The 17,067-nt window shown below is 42.4% G+C and overlaps 3 protein-coding genes across 11 annotated transcripts in view; 2 read left to right on the top strand and 1 right to left on the bottom strand.

Annotated features, from left to right (window-relative positions):
* Positions 1-3,447, top strand: part of LOC115117655 (inositol 1,4,5-trisphosphate receptor type 3-like) — a 62,653-nt gene extending 59,206 nt beyond the window's left edge. For 4 of the 7 annotated variants that reach the window (XM_065005227.1, XM_065005231.1, XM_065005230.1 and 1 more), the window contains exons 53-58: positions 987-1,088; positions 1,283-1,404; positions 1,537-1,702; positions 1,806-1,966; positions 2,157-2,318; positions 2,778-3,447. In XM_065005227.1, the coding sequence (XP_064861299.1) occupies positions 987-1,088; positions 1,283-1,404; positions 1,537-1,702; positions 1,806-1,966; positions 2,157-2,318; positions 2,778-2,906 (842 nt within the window). In that variant the 3' untranslated portion in view covers positions 2,907-3,447. Of the gene's footprint in view, positions 1-986; positions 1,089-1,282; positions 1,405-1,536; positions 1,703-1,805; positions 1,967-2,156; positions 2,319-2,717 lie in introns of all 7 variants that reach the window. The other 3 variants (XM_065005228.1, XM_065005232.1, XM_065005233.1) reach the window with 2 other exon arrangements.
* Positions 3,448-3,519: 72 nt separating this feature from the next.
* LOC115117654 (sorting nexin-21-like) lies at positions 3,520-7,280 on the bottom strand. Of its 2 annotated transcripts, none has more exons than XM_065005234.1 (4): positions 7,198-7,280; positions 6,123-6,405; positions 5,597-5,754; positions 3,520-5,522 (listed from the first exon to the last, which is right to left on the bottom strand). In XM_065005234.1, exons 2-4 carry the CDS (start codon positions 6,391-6,393, stop codon positions 4,752-4,754), a joined length of 1,200 nt encoding a protein of 399 aa, XP_064861306.1. In that variant the 5' UTR covers positions 6,394-6,405; positions 7,198-7,280; the 3' UTR covers positions 3,520-4,751. The 2 variants fall into 2 exon arrangements, with proteins under 2 accessions (XP_064861306.1, XP_029502005.1); XM_029646145.2 differs by having other exon boundaries at positions 7,095-7,265.
* A 3,528-nt stretch (positions 7,281-10,808) lies between these two features.
* Positions 10,809-17,043, top strand: LOC115117658 (deoxyribonuclease gamma-like). Of its 2 annotated transcripts, none has more exons than XM_029646150.2 (9): positions 10,809-10,937; positions 13,981-14,135; positions 14,338-14,426; positions 14,857-14,943; positions 15,154-15,266; positions 15,342-15,454; positions 15,626-15,783; positions 15,924-16,020; positions 16,203-17,043. In XM_029646150.2, exons 2-9 carry the CDS (start codon positions 13,995-13,997, stop codon positions 16,353-16,355), a joined length of 951 nt encoding a protein of 316 aa, XP_029502010.1. In that variant the 5' UTR covers positions 10,809-10,937; positions 13,981-13,994; the 3' UTR covers positions 16,356-17,043. The 2 variants fall into 2 exon arrangements, with proteins under 2 accessions (XP_029502010.1, XP_064861307.1); XM_065005235.1 differs by lacking the exon at positions 10,809-10,937 and adding an exon at positions 13,649-13,738.
* The last annotated feature ends 24 nt before the right edge of the window (positions 17,044-17,067 follow it).

The following is a 17,067-nucleotide window of genomic DNA, read 5'->3' on the forward strand; positions in this document are numbered from 1 at the left end:
CCCTCCAACCCTGTTCCTGGAGAGCTACCATCCTGTAGGTTTTCACTCCAACCCTGTTCCTGGAGAGCTACCCTCCTGTAGGTTTTCACTCCAACCCTGTTCCTGGAGAGCTACCCTCCTGTAGGTTTTCACTCCAACCCTGTTCCTGGAGAGCTACCCTCCTGTAGGTTTTCACTCCAACCCTGTTCCTGGAGAGCTACCATCCTGTAGGTTTTCACTCCAACCCTGTTCCTGGAGAGCTACCCTCCTGTAGGTTTTCACTCCAACCCTGTTCCTGGAGAGCTACCCTCCTGTAGGTTTTCAGTCCAACCCTGTTCCTGGAGAGCTACCCTCCTGTAGGTTTTCACTCCAACCCTGTTCCTGGAGAGCTACCATCCTGTAGGTTTTCACTCCAACCCTGTTCCTGGAGAGCTACCCTCCTGTAGGTTTTCACTCCCTGTTCCTGGAACCCTATTCCTGTTCCTGAGAGCTACCCTCCTGTAGGTTTTCACTCCAACCCTGTTCCTGGAGAGCTACCCTCCTGTAGGTTTTCACTCCAACCCTGTTCCTAGAGAGCTACCATCCTGTAGGTTTTCACTCCAACCCTGTTCCTGGAGAGCTACCATCCTGTAGGTTTTCACTCCAACCCTGTTCCTGGAGAGCTACCCTCCTGTAGGTTTTCACTCCAACCCTGTTCCTGGAGAGCTACCATCCTGTAGGTTTTCACTCCAACCATGTTCCTGGAGAGCTACCATCCTGTAGGTTTTCACTCCAACCATGTTCCTGGAGAGCTACCCTCCTGTAGGTTTACACTCCAACCCTGTTCCTGGAGAGCTACCCTCCTGTAGGTTTTCACTCCCAACCCTCCTCTAGCGCACCTGATTCTAATAATTAGCTGGTTGATAAGCCGAATCAGTTTTTTTTTTTACAAAAACTAAAAAAGTACTTTATGTTCAGTGTATGGTATACTGTAGGGTTGGGATTTAATTTGGGATCATCTTCTGCAGGGCGACATGGCAATGAGGAGGCATCCCAAGACTTCCTGAACACCTGCAGTAGAGATGGAGTCAGCTGCACTGCCAAGGCAGGACTCCCTGCTGAACCTGAGGGTTAGTCTCTATTTATTGTCTCTACTTAGTAAGTCATCTATTGCTCCTTTAATTGTTAAGTCACCCTCATCGTATGATGGGTTTGGATAATAAATAAAAGTTCAATAATATAAAACACATTTTGGATGATTTGTAAAATGTGCTTTAAAAAGTCTGGTGTGAGTGGTACATAGCTAAACAATTTTACGGTTTAGCAGAGGAGAACAATTCGGAGCGGGCCTGTGACACTCTGCTCATGTGCATTGTCACTGTGCTGAACCACGGCTTGAGGAACGGTGGCGGGGTGGGAGACGTGCTACGCAGGCCCTCCAAAAACGTACGAACGAAGACCCACCACACACATTAACCTACTTACAATCAGTATCACTTCATGTCAGAGTACAAAATGTTCCACAAGCCAACATTCATATTTACATTTGAACAATTTACGTCATTGCGTACCTTGCAGGAGCCACTGTTCCCAGCCCGCGTCATCTACGATCTCCTCTTCTACTTCATTGTCATCATCATCGTACTCAACTTGATCTTTGGTGTCATCATCGACACCTTCGCTGACTTGCGTAGTGAGAAACAGAAGAAAGAGGAGGTCCTCAAGACCACCTGCTTCATCTGTGGTGAGACCAATAGATTTTTTGTGAAAGGAACAAAAAAATAACCATGGTGTGATTATGATCTCATGTTATGCAATCTGAACATTCAACCTGAAACTCCCTGCAGGTCTGGAGAGGGACAAGTTTGACAATAAAACAGTGTCTTTTGAGGAGCACATAAAGTTGGAACACAACATCTGGAACTACCTGTATTTCATCGTGCTTGTTCGCGAGAAGAACAAGACGGACTACACTGGACCAGAGAGTTATGTGGCCCTCATGATAAAGGTACAGCAATAGATGGTTGAGTTCTATTTTAATTGGTTTACACAACCACCTCTAGAATAACTCTCACTGAAACCAGTTTACAACATATCCTTATTATAAGTAGCATTGGATACCTTTGTCTCTGGGGTCATCTGTTGCTAGGGAAGAGCACTGCCACTGATTCTACATGTCCTCCCCCCGTCTGTCTCAGGGTAAGAACCTGGACTGGTTCCCCCGCATGCAGGCCATGTCCCTAGTGGTGACGGATGGAGACGGTGACCAGAACGAGATGAGGAACCTGCAGGACAGACTGACGTCCACTATGAACGTGGTCAGCCAACTCACAGGACAGCTAACAGAGCTCAAAGAGCAGGTATAACACACAGGCCGAGATTCAATCCGTATTGCGGAAGAGCCACTTTATAGTGCGATTGAAAATTAAAATGTTCTCGTGTTCGCGAAGCTTTCATTTACGGTTTAAAACGCTGCATGTCGGCTCAATCGGAAATGACCTTTTTAAATTTCAAATCGAACGATGTCACGGCTCTTCAGCAGTACGGATAGAATCTAGCCCCTAGTCTCTTGTCAGAGACATTGAGGAGCTGGCCAGCTCCAGAACAATATACAATGCACTTATTCACATCTCTTATCAAGGGAAAGTAGCATACTATAATAATGACAAAATAAGAAGATACCTTTGATGCTGATCTATTTTGGAGAAAAAAAAAATGGTAGAACTAGTACAATTTGGTTAACTGATGTCCTCATATAGGCTAGTGTTTCCAGGAGGATGCCCCTGGCCTGGCTGGCTGACATACTGTTTCCTGTGTAGATGACAGATCAGAGGAAGAGGCGGCAGCGGATGGGCTTTGTGGATGTCCAGTCAGGAGGAGGAGCTGGTGCTGCTAGCATGTCCCCCAGTGTTGCTGGAGGAAACCATCCGATGTCCAACAAATCCTGATTGATGTCCTGTCTTACTGTGCCACCACGCTTTGCCAAAAGACTGAGTCTGCCAAGCCTATCCAAGATCAGCCAACGGTCTGGGACAGAACCATCAATCACATGTTAAACATGTTTTTAGTTGTGACTGATGCTGACAGGACTGAGTTACTGAGGTTGGGTTCTTTGTAATTCCCCTCCATAAAAAGGCTTCAACGCTTCCAGTAATGTCTGGAGAAAGAAGAACATGATCCATCTGTTCTTGGTCCATGCAATCAGAGCAACTGATTAATGGCATTGCACTGTCGCAAACACACCTCAGATGACATTGGAAAGTGATACTACGGCAAAGCAGGAAGCAACACGTCCATCCATTATATTAGAAATATAGTAACGATGTACAGATTACTACAGTAGGTCCATGACTAGCATTTGTCTGAAGCACGCAGAGGTTTGGTATACGTCTACTTGTCAATGTCTCCATTGTATTGGCTCCTCTTAGAGAAATGGAAACTTGAATGTTATCTTCTGAAAGCACATCAGTAAAATGTATTTGATTTTAACTGTGTTTGTCTATACAACATGCCAGTAATAGTATGCAATTTCTTCCAAATGGAAAGAGTAAAAGCCTTCACTACATTTTTAGGATAGATTTATTCAACAAAATATATTCCAATAATATTAAAAAGTGAATACATAGACAAAGGAAATAACTGAGGATGTACTCTGAAAATAGGATTTGGTTAAGTATACAGAGTTAAGGCTAGAGTTCACAATGTAAAAGCAAAGAAGGCAGGCCCTTTGAAATGCATTGTTGCAAGTGCTTAGTATTTTAATCTAGGCTAACATCTTTACATTCGTTTGGAATTGTCACTCAAGCAATTACAGTACGACAACTACAGCCTATTCTTTCAGAGTAGGAAGGTACCTTTTTATTTTGCACTTAATCGCATGGTTACTGTGCTCTGTAATACAGGACCTATTTCAGTTAATGTGGCAAAAATACACCGTTCCATCATACCTCTTGTCTAAAACATTCTCATACACTTCAAGCTGTGAATTGGCTCCCTCCCTGTGCCCTCTCACTCCCCCTTATGGCATATGAAGGGGACCAAATCTGAGAATTGGGACTCAACGTAGACTAACATGTGTTTCCCTCATGTAAGTCTATACTGACTCAAATCTAAAGGTACAGAGGCTGCATACTCGAAGCATATCAATAAAACACATTCTCTGAATAATCTGGGCTATTAACAATTCCCTAAGGTTGGTTAAAATTCCTTGACAGATTTAGGAGTGCTTTGTCGAGAGCTCAGACATTATTGTTTTCCCTCAATTCTTTACTGTGTAAACAAGCAAATAACACCCACGTGTAACAGGTAGAAAATTAGTCAGTGGAAAATGTGCCTTTGAAAATCCCTGTTCCCTTATCAAAATGAACTGTGATCCTTTTCATCTTAGAAGTTATTCATCCACTCACATCAAGATTCTGAATGGCATAATTAAAAGAAAAAGGGTTTAAAAGCAGCAGTACTTGAAATATTGACCTGGAAAAACACAATGTTTAATAAAAATATTAGTATTTGCTACAAAGCAGCTGTATCATAAATATAATGATTGAAATAACTTTAGTGTTTTCAATTTACAAGGTAAAGCTAAGTGAATACTTGGCACTTTAGAGACATTCTATACAAATGTGATTGTTTTCTGCTTATTGTGTATGACTTGGTCAGTTGAGTGTATATATTAGAATGGCTAACAGTCCAGACTGCTGTAGAAAATACATGTCAAAAGAGACCAAATACCTAACTGCAAGGCTACATGAAGTGCATTCCTCAGAACTAACTGGAGGACCATTATCTTCGGGTTAAGTGGTGTCGTCCCGTTTGACCTTGGCCTTAGTGTTTCCCTCGCTCTCCACCAGGTTTTCCTTCATCAGGTACTCCTTCAGGCTGGGCTGGTTCCCTACATCAGCCCCAGAGTCCTGGATCTCCTGTAGCAGCACCTCCCACCGCCGCTTATCCTTGGAGATCTTCCACGACAATCTGACGTTGGTCTGGAGGAGAGGGATGAGCAGTGGGTGAAAGAGGTGCTGCTGCAGGGCCTCCTGTGAGGGGGCCAGGTCCCTCAGGGCTCGGTCACAGTACTCCTGGGCCTCCCCCAGCTGCTCCAGCTCCTGGAAGCAGGTCACCAGGGCCAACAGGGTGAAGAGCCAGTGGGTGCGCTGCTGGTGGTGAGGCTGCTGTATCCCCTGCTGCTCACAGCCTAGCTTCTCCTGGAGCCTCAGGCCATTGAGCAGAGGGCCTAGGCCCTCCTGGTAACGGCCCACACGCATTAGCATCTGGCCAGCCTGCAGGTCACCCAGGTAGAAGAACTCCAGGAAGGTGGGCGAACGCCGCAGCTCAGCCAGCGAGTGCATGTGGGCCAGGTACTGCTCAAACGCCCGGCTCCGCTTGGCGATGGTCTCTGCCACAAAGTTCTTGCGCAGCCTCTTGCGGGGGAAACAGACACGCTCCATGTGGTCCCCGTGACGACGGCGAAGGCGGCTGTGCAGACGCTCAAAGTCGGTGTATCGCCGGGTGATGACGGCCGGGGTTTTGTCAAACATCCCAGACTGGATTACATGGATGGTGTAGAGCTGAGGAGAGGGAGAGATGTCACACACAGGCTTAGCCAGGGAATAGACTTTCATCTTTGCTGTTTCACACTTACCACATACTTGGAGGAGCTCTCTGGCACCACACTGGCATCAGTCACTTCAAACACCAGCTTCTCAGGCACACTGCAGCTCTGTAAGCTCTTCCAGCTCTCCTGCAGCTGACATGTGAGCAGGGATGAGCCTCCAGGAGACAGGCCCACTGGGCTGGTGTCTTGACGAACAATGAGAGACATCAGCTCAGACTGCCCTAAAACCACTGATCTAAACTGAGAACGATCAGACTGAAAAACCTTCAAGGAAATGTGCGGTTTCAAGAAAACAGGATACTGTGGAATGAATGCTATTGTTATTCTGGTCAGACTGTTTCAGTTGACTGTGCCTAATAGTACATCATTGTCCATACATAATCACAGTTGTGGATGCTCAGCAGCAACCTCAAATATTCTACTGCTTTCATTCCTGCACCTCAGAATATTAGCTCAAAAAGGATTGCAAAGTTCCTGCAAATAAATATAAAACAGTACCGGCACTGAAATGAGTAACGGCACCTATTTTAGTTGCTGCAAAGATCTACATTACCTGTGCTGCTGAATCCATCCTCTACGGACTCTCCAAGGAAGTCTGAATCACTGTCTGGTCCCGAGGCCCCACCTGGGTCTTCTGATTCCATGGCTCTCTCCCCATCGAAGCAGAGTGTTCCCCCAAGCCGCTCTGAGAGACACTCTGTGTCATCCTCTAACTCAGAACTCTCTGGGAAGCTGTCCTCTGGTACATCAGTTGACTCCCTAGCAACTACTTCTCCTTCTTTGAACAGTGTCCGTCGGAGTCTGTCCAATAGCTTAGAAGCCATCCCATCAGACCACTAGGGAATAGTTTGACATTACATTTGATTTCAGATAGTAAGTTTTAGTGTACAACCTACAAGAAATCCATGTAGGTGTAAGTCATCTTATAATAGTAAATATCAAATCATTATTTCGTATGGTAACAGCTCATGTCAACTAGGTGACTAACGTTACACCCCCAGCTAGAACGTTTGACTGGAAACATTGTAGTTTATGAATAACAGAAATCCCGAAACCAGACACTTCGAGTAGGGGACAATAGTTACTTTTTTTTTTAATCTAACTTTGATAGTTTAAAACACTAAAAACATACATGTATGCAACCAATACAAGAGCGCCAACGTGCACAACGTATTGTCAACGACTTTAACTAGAAGGGAAAGAACACCTACCTAGTTACAGTAGCAGACAAGCTAGCTAGTTATAAATGCAAAATAGATTGGCTAGCTCGCAAGACTACCTAAACAGGATTACCTAACTAGGTAGCTAAGCGAAGCTAACAAATACTACAAATAGATAACGTTAGCTAGCAGGTCAAATCAGTGTTTTTAACTAATTAACTTGTTAACGTAGCTATAGCAACGAGGCAGCATGCGACTGTAGCTAGGAAAAACTATTTAGTTAGCTAATAACTTAGTTACTTTAATTTATTTAGCTAGCTAAAAAAAAAAGTAGCTAAGTTAATGGAGTTGTAACTCTTACTCACTATTATGATGGATCCGTAAAGCACCCAGCCTTATTTCATTAGCATTGTGCCGCTTCGGTCTCTCTCCCAAACTTATTTAGGACAGTCTGTCAGACCTCTTTACCTCTGGATGCGGCCCTGAATGTCTTCTTCTTCGGAATTGTGTTGGCGGATCGCATCCAATTGAAGGTAGATTCACCGCCACCTACTGTACCCACATTTATTTGATTTGTGATATGGTACTACAAAATTGGGGGGAAATGACCTTGCCAACTATTAGCCCTCTCTAAAAAAAAATGTTTTTTAAAACTAAATATATATAATTTTTCTCTATTTAACTAGGCAAGTCAGTTAACAACAAATTCTTATTTACAATGACGGCCTACACCGGGAAAACTCGGACGACGCTGGGCCAATTGTGCGCCACCCTATGGGAGGGTCCAGTTGTGATAAAGCCTGGATTTGAACCAGGGAGTCTGTAGTGACACCTCTAGCACTGAGATGTAGTGCTTTAGATCGCTACGCCACTCGGGAGCCCTATATCAGCAGATGTCACAAAGTGCTATACAGAAACCCAGCCTAAAACCACAAACAGCAAGCAATGCAGATGTAGAAGCACGGTGGCAAAGAAATACTCCCTAGGAAGAAACCTAGAGAGAAACCAGGCTCTGAGGGGTGGCTAGTCCTCTTCAGGCTGTGCCTGGTGGAGATTATAAGAGTACATGGCCATTTAAGGCCAGATTGTTCTTCAAGATGTTCAAACATTCATAGATGACCAGCAGGGTCAAATAATAATCACAGTGGTTGTAGAGTGCAACAGGTCAGCACTTTGAGAGTAAATTCAGAGATCCTCATATTCTGAAAATTCCAAAGTGGAAGACGCTCCTTGCACACTGGCTTCTCTCTCTGCAAACATTATTTCTAAGGCCCTCTGAGCAGAAACTATTTTTGCTATACTGATTGATTGTGGCAAGGAGCCACACATGCAAAGCTATTTATTTATTGTGTCCCTCCCCCAATTTGCACCTGGCTGGGGTAGAGTATACGAAAATACAGATTTTTTTTATTTTTATTGTAATAACATTGTGTAGCTTCCCGCAAGACATTGTGTACAGTGTGCACAAGTGTGTGCACTCACTAAAAATGTCAATTTTTTTTTTTTTTTTTACATATTCTTCACAAAACCATTTTTATTTTAGTAAACATTGGAAATGGGTCCCACAGACCTGAACACCACACAAGAGTTAAGTATCAAAAGTAAAAGTATAAACCATTTCAAATTTCTTATATTAAGCAAACCAGACGACGCCATTTAAAAATAAAAATGTATTGACGGATTGACACTCCAACACTCAGACATAATTTACAAACATAGCATTTGTGTTTAGTGAGTCCGCCTGATCAGAGGTAGTAGGGATGACCAGGGATGTTCTCTTGATAAGTGTGTAAATTTGACAATTTTCCTGTCAAAATGTAAGAAGTACTTGTGTGTAAGGGAAAATGTATGGACTAAAAAGTAAATTATTTTCTTTAAGAATGTAGTGAAGTAAAAGTAAAGTACAGATACCCCAAAAAACGACTTAAGTAGTACTTTCAAGTATTTTTTACTTAAGTACTGCTCCAGACCAATGGTCTGAGAGGACAGAACACTGCCACTCAACACCCCCTGCATCTGTTCTGCAGTAAAACCTCGCAATCCCAAGTATTTCTCTGTTGCTGTCACCACAACCTCTATTTTCTGTGACTTTTGATCCATTTCTGCAGTACAATTGACAACCATAGCTATGAATGCCAAGAAACCACTCTCTTCACTGCTCGACACTTTCTGTACTACTCTGACCATAGCAACCTCAACCTGACTTTCTCTCAACGGACACCTCTAATCTTCAGCCCCATGGGCACCTCCACAACTTTATTCACTGAAACTGAAATCTCTGCTCAGAGGGCCAAATAAATTCAATCAATCAATCAGGGTGGATCCAGAGATGTTCTATTTGATGATCTATCAGAGGTCGCATCCCCTGCTCAGATGTTGCATGCATCAACCAATGGTGGCATGCCGCATCATCAACGGATTGCCAGAACATATGACATGCATGGTTAGGTGATGCATAAAATAACGTTCCAGGCGTTGTAAGATCAGGAATGTTTCATTTAATGTCACATGCACAAGTACAGTGAAATGCCTTTCTTGCAAACTCAAAATGCAACAATTCAATAATCACTGGGAAAAAAACACGAGGAATAAGAAATATACAAAGTAAGTAAGCATACTATATACAGGAAATATAAAAAAATAAAAAAAGTAATTTCCAATACCATATTTACATGTTAAGTGATGGAGGTATATATGTATAGGGGCAAGGGGACTAGGCAACAGCATACAAGATAACCAGAGTAGCAGCAGCTTGTATGTGAGTGGGTGTGTAAAGTCATTATAAATGTTTTTGCATATTATGTGTGAGTGAGCAGATGATGGAGTGGGTGTTTGGGTGTGTGTTGGAGTGACAGTGACAGTGTGCATAGAAACAAATATTGAAATAAAAGGTAAATAAAGATACAAGGTTAGCTATATATTATATTGCTTGGGAATAGATGCTGTTCAGGAGCTTGTTGTTGTCAGACTTGATGCACCAGTGCCTCTTGCTGTGCGGCAGCAGAGAAAATAGTCTATGGCTTGGGTGGTTGGGGTCTGACAATTTTTCACACCGCCTGATATAGAGGTCCTGGATGGGGGGGGCTCAGCCCCAGTGGTGCACTGGGTTGTCCGTACAACCCTCTGTGTGATCGAGGGCGGTGCTATTGCCATACCAAGCAGTGATGCAGCCAGTCAATTTGCTCTCAATGGTACAGTTGTAGAACCTTTTCAGGATTTGAGGGCCCATGCCAAGCTTTCCTCCTGTGTCAGCAATGCCTGGGCAGAGGAACGTGCAGAGAGACAGACGCATCAGCTGTACCATAATCACACTTGCAAACATAACATTGCAGACAGTTGAATGTTTGGGTGAGATGCTTGATAAATATTGATTCATTAACTGCTTGAAATACGTTTAATCTACAGATGTGTTACTTCTACAAAGCACTGATAATACTTTTACATTGTCAGATTGCTTTCCACTGAGGAGAAAAATTATAATGTTCTCAATAGAACAATTTAATAGTTTTGGAGATTTACTAGACAGTCTGGTGGATTGGTGTCATAGCCACTTCTCAAATATGTTTTATTGGTGTTTATTGTAATTTAGGCTAAAAGTCCCAAATGAATTGATCGCCCACATGAAAATATGTCTTTATGTAAGAAGTATTATTTGAGAATTTGTAAAGCTGGCACGTAAGAATGACATGTTTATATTTTGTATTTAAAGATATTTGAGAAGTGGCCATGGCTGACTCAGATCTGTGTAGTTTGCTCTCTCTTTTTCCCCTCTGTGGAATTCGCCTTCCTCGCTCTTCTCTAACATATAGGGTCACAAATTCCAAACAGTCCGTTTACAAGTCAGAATGTTGAATAAACGTAATTTGAATTTGACCTGTTGTCCACTGATTTCATCCTTTATGTGGGTAGGAAAATAGAGACTCAATATACATATACTTACATATATATATATAAAAGATATATATAAAAAAAATAAGCATTTTACTCCTACTGGGCACTCCGTATACCGGTAGATTCCAGTTTTACAAGACCAAAAAAAGGAAGCGGATCGGGACATCACCTGACAGGAAGATGTGTTAAAGGCGTGGTGAAAACTGATACCTGACCTACACCCAGCGGCAGCCAGACGGGACTTTTGTCAAGGTGTTTAAAGATTAGTTTAATTCAACACCGTGTACCTGGAACTCAACAAGTTCTCTTCAAACAAGGTAGACTAATGATATTCACTCTTTCTGTTCAAATATTGTATCTTCACCTTGCTCCCCAAAAGCTTCTAAATGTAATTATGCTTCAATGCTTTTGTTGTTGCCTACAAACTATCATGGAGGAAACTGCTTTAAAAAAAAGATATAATTAACTACGCAAGTTGGAAAAAATTCTTACTTACAATGACGGCCTACCGGGGAACTACAGATTTGTACTTTGTGTCAGCTCGGGGATTCGATCCAGCAACCTTTCGGTTACAGGCCCAACGCGCTACCTGCCGCCGATTTTTGTCTGCTTCTTTTGAGTCTCTGTATCTAATCACTTTTCCGCTGGTGTGAATGTTTTATAGACAAATGTTGAATGTCTCAGACTTATATCCAACTAACCACACCAACCAAAATACATTTAGATGATTTGTTACATTTTGGGTGTTTTATTTAATTTTTGTACACCCTTGGTGTTCCCGGTCGACCGGTCATTAGAAATTAATGTGTGAGACTACAATTAGTGTATAAAATTGAGTTCAGGCATTCATCAGATGGACACACTTCCTCTCCCAGAGGCATGTGTGTTTGAGCACGCACACACACCTTACTCCCCTTCTTGGCTTCCATGGAAACCCCCAGGGAAACCACACCTGTTGTCATTCTCACAATCTAACATTGTTTCAATAATATATAGAACTTTTCTCGCAGCTCTGGTATATAAAAGCTTTTTTGAGGCCTTGCTCACAATTCATTCTGTGGCACCACAATGACCAAACTATGTACTGTATGTTTGCGAGGCTCTTGATCATGACGCTGGTGAGGACAGTCCTTGTTAAACTTTGACACAAAGTAGTCTGTGATAATTAGCACTGTCATCTAAGTATTTGTTTATAGTCAAAATAATACATTATGCTTTATTTAAACTAAAAAAATAGTTTTATGAGCTCAGGTCAGTGAGGCCTACAGGCCATAAATAGCAAATGGAAGTTTAAAACTGGTAATGTTCACAAGAACTTAAGTTGATTTAAAAAGATCTCACACAACATTAGGTGATTAATATGTATTATTATGGATTTATAATCAGCTATAATGGGGCGGTCATTTTGGACCGGGAACACAGAATTAGTTAAAATGAAATGAACACAACAGGTGGGTTAAGAGTCTACAGTAGTTTATAGGCCTATCATATTGAAATACATTTCATGTTAAATCTATTTTCATACTTGTATGCTACTGTCTAATTTCTCAAAATATTACATGTGTAGCCTAACTTGTGCAATGATGTGCCAAATATGTGCAGCCAAAGGCAATATCTTTCTAGGCACAGTGGGGTATATTCAGCCAGACCCCCCCCCCCCCCCCCCAATATATTTTTATGTATATTTCATGCGTTTCATAATTTTCCTTAAATTTGCAATATGCTGACTGTATCTCACAGGAGTAAAACATCCCAGTGAGAGAAACCGTGCCCCTGTCTCTCTGTGTAGGCCATATCTGATGCTGTCCGGTCCAAAAAGAGTATGGCATTGTTGCCACATTGTCCACATTTTGTTACGTTACAGCCTTATTAAATTGTTTCCCCCCCTCATCAATCTACACAACCCCATAATGACTAAGCAAAAACAGGTTTAGAAAATATTAACAAAAATCAACTGATGTAAAAGTATTCAGACCCTTTTACTCAGTAGTTTGTTGAAACACCTTTGGCAGTGATTACAGCATCTTCTTGGGTATGATGCTACAAGCTTGGTACACCTGTATTTGGAGTTTCTCTCATTCTTTTCTCCAGATCCTCTCAAGCTCTGTCAGGTTGGATGTGGGGTGCCGCTACACAGCTATTTTCAGGTCTCCAGAGGTGTTCGATTGGGTTCAAGTCCGGGCTCTGACTGGGCCACTCAAGGACTTTCAGAGACTTGTCCCGAAGCCATTCCTGTGTTGTCTTAGCTGTGTGCTTAGGGTCGTTGTCCTGTTGGAAAGTGAACCTTGGCCCCAGTCTGAGGTTCTGAGCATTCTGGAGCATGTTTTCATCAAGGATCTCTCTGTACTTCATCTTTCCCTCGATCCTGACTAGTCTCCTTGTCCCTTCTGCTGAAAAATATCTCCACAGCATGACGCTGCCATCACCATGCTCCACAGTAGGGATGGTGCCAGGTTTCCTCCAGACGTGATGCCAAGAATCTTGTTTCTTATGGTCTGAGTCTTTAGGTGCCCTTTGACAAACTCCAAGCAGGCTGTCATGTGCTTTTTACTAAGGAGGGGCTACCGTCTGGCCACTCTACTATAAAGGCTTGATTGGAGTGCTGCAGAGATGGTTGTCATTCTGGAAGGTTCTCCCATCTCCACAGAGGAACTCTGGAGCTCTGTCGGTGACCATCGGGTTCTTTGTAACGGCCCTGACCAAGGCCCTTCTCCCCCGATTTGCTCAGTTTGTCTGGGCGGCCAGCTCTAGGAAGAGTCTTGGTAGTTCCAAACTTCTTCCATTTAAGAATGATGGAGGCCACTGTGTTCTTGGGGACCTTCAATGCTGCAGACATGTTTTGGTACCCTTCCTCAGATCTGTGCCTCGACACAATCCTGTCTCAGAGCTCTATGAACAATTCCTTCGACCTCATGGCTTGGTTTTTGCTCTGACATGCACTGTCAACTGTGGGACCTTATATAGACAGGTGTGTGCCTTTCCAAATAATGTCCAATCAATTGAATTTACCACAGGTTGGAATCCAATCAAGTTGTAGAAACATCTCAAGGATGATCAATGGAAACAGGATGCACCGGAGCTCAATTGAGTCTCATAGCAAAGGGTCTGAAATACTTATGTAAGTTATGTGTAATTTTTAATACATTTGCAAAAATATCTAAACCAGTTTTTGCTTTGTCATTATGGGATATTTTGTGTAGATTGAAGAAAATAAATGAATTTTAGAATAAGGCTTTAACAATGTGGAAAAGGGGAAGGGGTCTGAATACTTTCCGACTGCACTGTGTATATGTATCGTTCAGTTTAGTAAAAACAAAACCCTGCATGACCAGTAATCTCACATGTCTTTTCCATTCACAGCAAGCAGCTCAGTCATGACTTGCCACTCTCCTCTCCTCCTCCTTCTCCTTGGTATTTTTGGGCTATGTTCAAGCTTCAAGATCTGTGCCTTCAATGTCCAGAACTTCGACGATGCCAAATCAGCCAACTTCAGGGTGATGCACACTCTGACCAGGGTGAGACTCTGCCTCGTCTTAACACGATCATACAGTTGCTATTCATGACGACTGGTCCAGGAAGGAACTAAACTCAAACATTTTAACTATTGTTCCATACTGTTGGGTAAATCAGTCTCAATTACTTTATTATAATAATCCAGGTATCTTTCCGTGATTGTTAGACATTCTTGTTCTAATCTGGTTGGTTGATTGTCCACAGATTGTGTCTCGCTGTGACATCTGTCTCCTTCAGGAGGTTAAAGACACACAGGGCAATGCCACTAAAGCTTTGGTGGAAGCACTCAACAGGTACAGTTGCATCTAGATACTGTTACCATAGAAAGAGAATCCATTGAACTCTATGACTGCAACAAGTACTCTACCTCAGACTTATTCCAATCTGACCCTATGAGGCCCGGAGCCTGATGGGTTTTCTGTTCTTCCTGATGACTAATTGCACCCACCTGGTGTCCCAGGTCTAAAACAGTCCCTGATGGGGGGGGGGCAGTAGAACTGGCTTAGAGGTCTGGATTTCAATTTGAGGGAACTTCCTCATGCACCGTTCAGTAATGCATATATACATTGTTTTGTATTCCTTGATTGTTTCCTATAAAAGTGTATTGCGTGTTTTGTTAAATGCACTTTAAATAAATTGATTTTGATTATAAAGAAAATCATTTATGATGAGTCTTTTCACTTAATTTATGGACCAACCCTCTTTTTGTTAATTTCTTCTTAGATATGATGCCTATCACTATAAATATGTTGCCAGTGGAGTTCTGGGGCGAACACCTCAGGACCAGGAGCAATACGTCTATCTGTACAGGTAAGTGAAGCTTTCGTTTACATCTATTACAGCTCTTCATTTATAAATGCTACTCTCGTGACGTAGACTTGCATTCATTTGAGATCCTGAATATGCCGCCTCCCCTGTCCTAACCTAATGAATCTCGGCCCGACATGCTGGTTAAACGTTGTCGTCCTGCTTGACTTTACGCCTAAACGAATGGCGCTATAAGTAACCGCCTCTCCACAGGAATGAAACCGTAGAGTTGACGGCTCAGTACCAGTACGTTGACAGAAAGGAGGGGAACGCGGCTGTTTTCTCCAGAGACCCTTTTGTTGTTAGATTTCAAGCCAAGGAAACAGGTTAGTTAAGTTCATGAGAATTTGAAATTCATTGTGTTCTGTTTGGATAACTTCCAATGATCTTCCTCTGAACAGTGATTGGAGACTTTTCTCTGATCCCTCTGCACACTATGGCCTCTGACGCAATCAAGGAGATTGACAAGCTCTACGATGTTTTTGAGGAAATCAAAATGAAGTGGAATACTGAGGTGAGGCATGACAACTACCTGTTGGTGTTATCTGTTTGGTTCTTTATTTTTCATAGTTTGTGTGTCGGTAAGATGAATGCAGTTACTGTTATCTGTCATGCTACATGATTCTGAGTCTCTAACTTTTGGAACATACTTCTCTCACCAATGTAATGTCACTCTGTACCATAGAACGTGATGTTCCTTGGAGCCTTCAATGCTGGTTGTGGGCACATGACCCGGCAGGACAAGGCGAACATCCGACTTTTCTCAATACCTGGATTTTTCTGGTTGATCAGGGACCAGGTGGACACCACTGTTGGGGATACTACCAGCTGTGCCTATGACAGGTGGGTGGAAATTTTAAAATGTTCAGTTACACTGAAATGATATTCTTTGAAATGAAGGCATTTTGATTATAAACGATCTGTATTGATGGATCCAATAATATATTACTCTTCAACTCTATTGGACACTTTGTTTTTCTTAGGATTGTGGTACACGGAGAGCGTTTCCTGAAGACCATCAAACCTTATTCAGCCCAGGTCTTCAACATTGCCAATGAGTATAAACTCTCAAAGGAAAGGGTAATACTTCCTTTTCCTGTTTACAAACAACACTTTCATTTAGCCTTTCAAACTCCTATCCGTCTTCAAAAAAGCCCCAGGAGTAGATGTGACATCCCAGACATGCTAAAGTCACCTGTTTTATGTCTGTTTCCTGTGTCATAGATGTCATGACACAGAATAAACTGATCTCCAAATTTCAGGTTCTGGAAGTGAGTGACCACTTCCCTATTGAGGTGGAGCTGAAGACAAAATCGTCAGGGCAGCTTCAAGCTCCGGTTCAGCCTCTCCTGCTAATTGCTCTCTCTGTCATCACCTCCGCCCTGCACATCTTACCTTCAACCAGTATGGTGTGAGGAGGACTGATGGTCTTCTCCAGAGTATGGATCATAGAAATGTAGAATTAATTCTAATTCAATGGTATGGACATCTATACAACTTCAATGAGCAGCTGGTTCACTCATGCAAGGGTTTGTCAAACCTGTCCCCGGGTACCCCTAGATGCTTCACTCTTTTGCTGTAGCCCTGAACTTGCTCACCTGATTAGTCTAATCAAGATGTTGATGATTAGTTGCTATGTTTAAACGTGCTAGCATGGATCTACTGGGGGTTCCTGAGGAGAGCTTTGAGAACCACTCCTCTAATAAACAGTGATTCTGTCTTTGACTGGTCCCCATGAGATTGCAGACATTTTAGAGACGGCAACATTTATCACTATGCAAATTGACGGCATAATGTCCCTCATTTCAATTTTTCAATTCATATCTATGGATACGCTCTGGTGTTGGATTGCTGATCCCAATTTTGCTCTGCTCTGTCATGTGGTTTCAGGTATTTGACATATAATATCTTGAATGGAAGGCTACAGATTCCCGGAGCCACCACTTCTGCATTTAGTAACATCTATTTTGTAAATTAATGGTTGTAATATTTCAAATTCAATTAGGTTTTTAATGTGATGTGGTTTTTACATTGTCACTGTAAATGTTCAATGCATGTATTGTACACAGTATTTGAATAAAACGAAATTGATTTTAAAACAAAGCTGTCCACATTTTGTTGTTTGAG

The sequence above is a fragment of the Oncorhynchus nerka genome, linkage group LG20, assembly GCF_034236695.1.
Source record: "Oncorhynchus nerka isolate Pitt River linkage group LG20, Oner_Uvic_2.0, whole genome shotgun sequence".
NCBI classification, from domain to species: Eukaryota; Metazoa; Chordata; class Actinopteri; order Salmoniformes; family Salmonidae; genus Oncorhynchus; species Oncorhynchus nerka.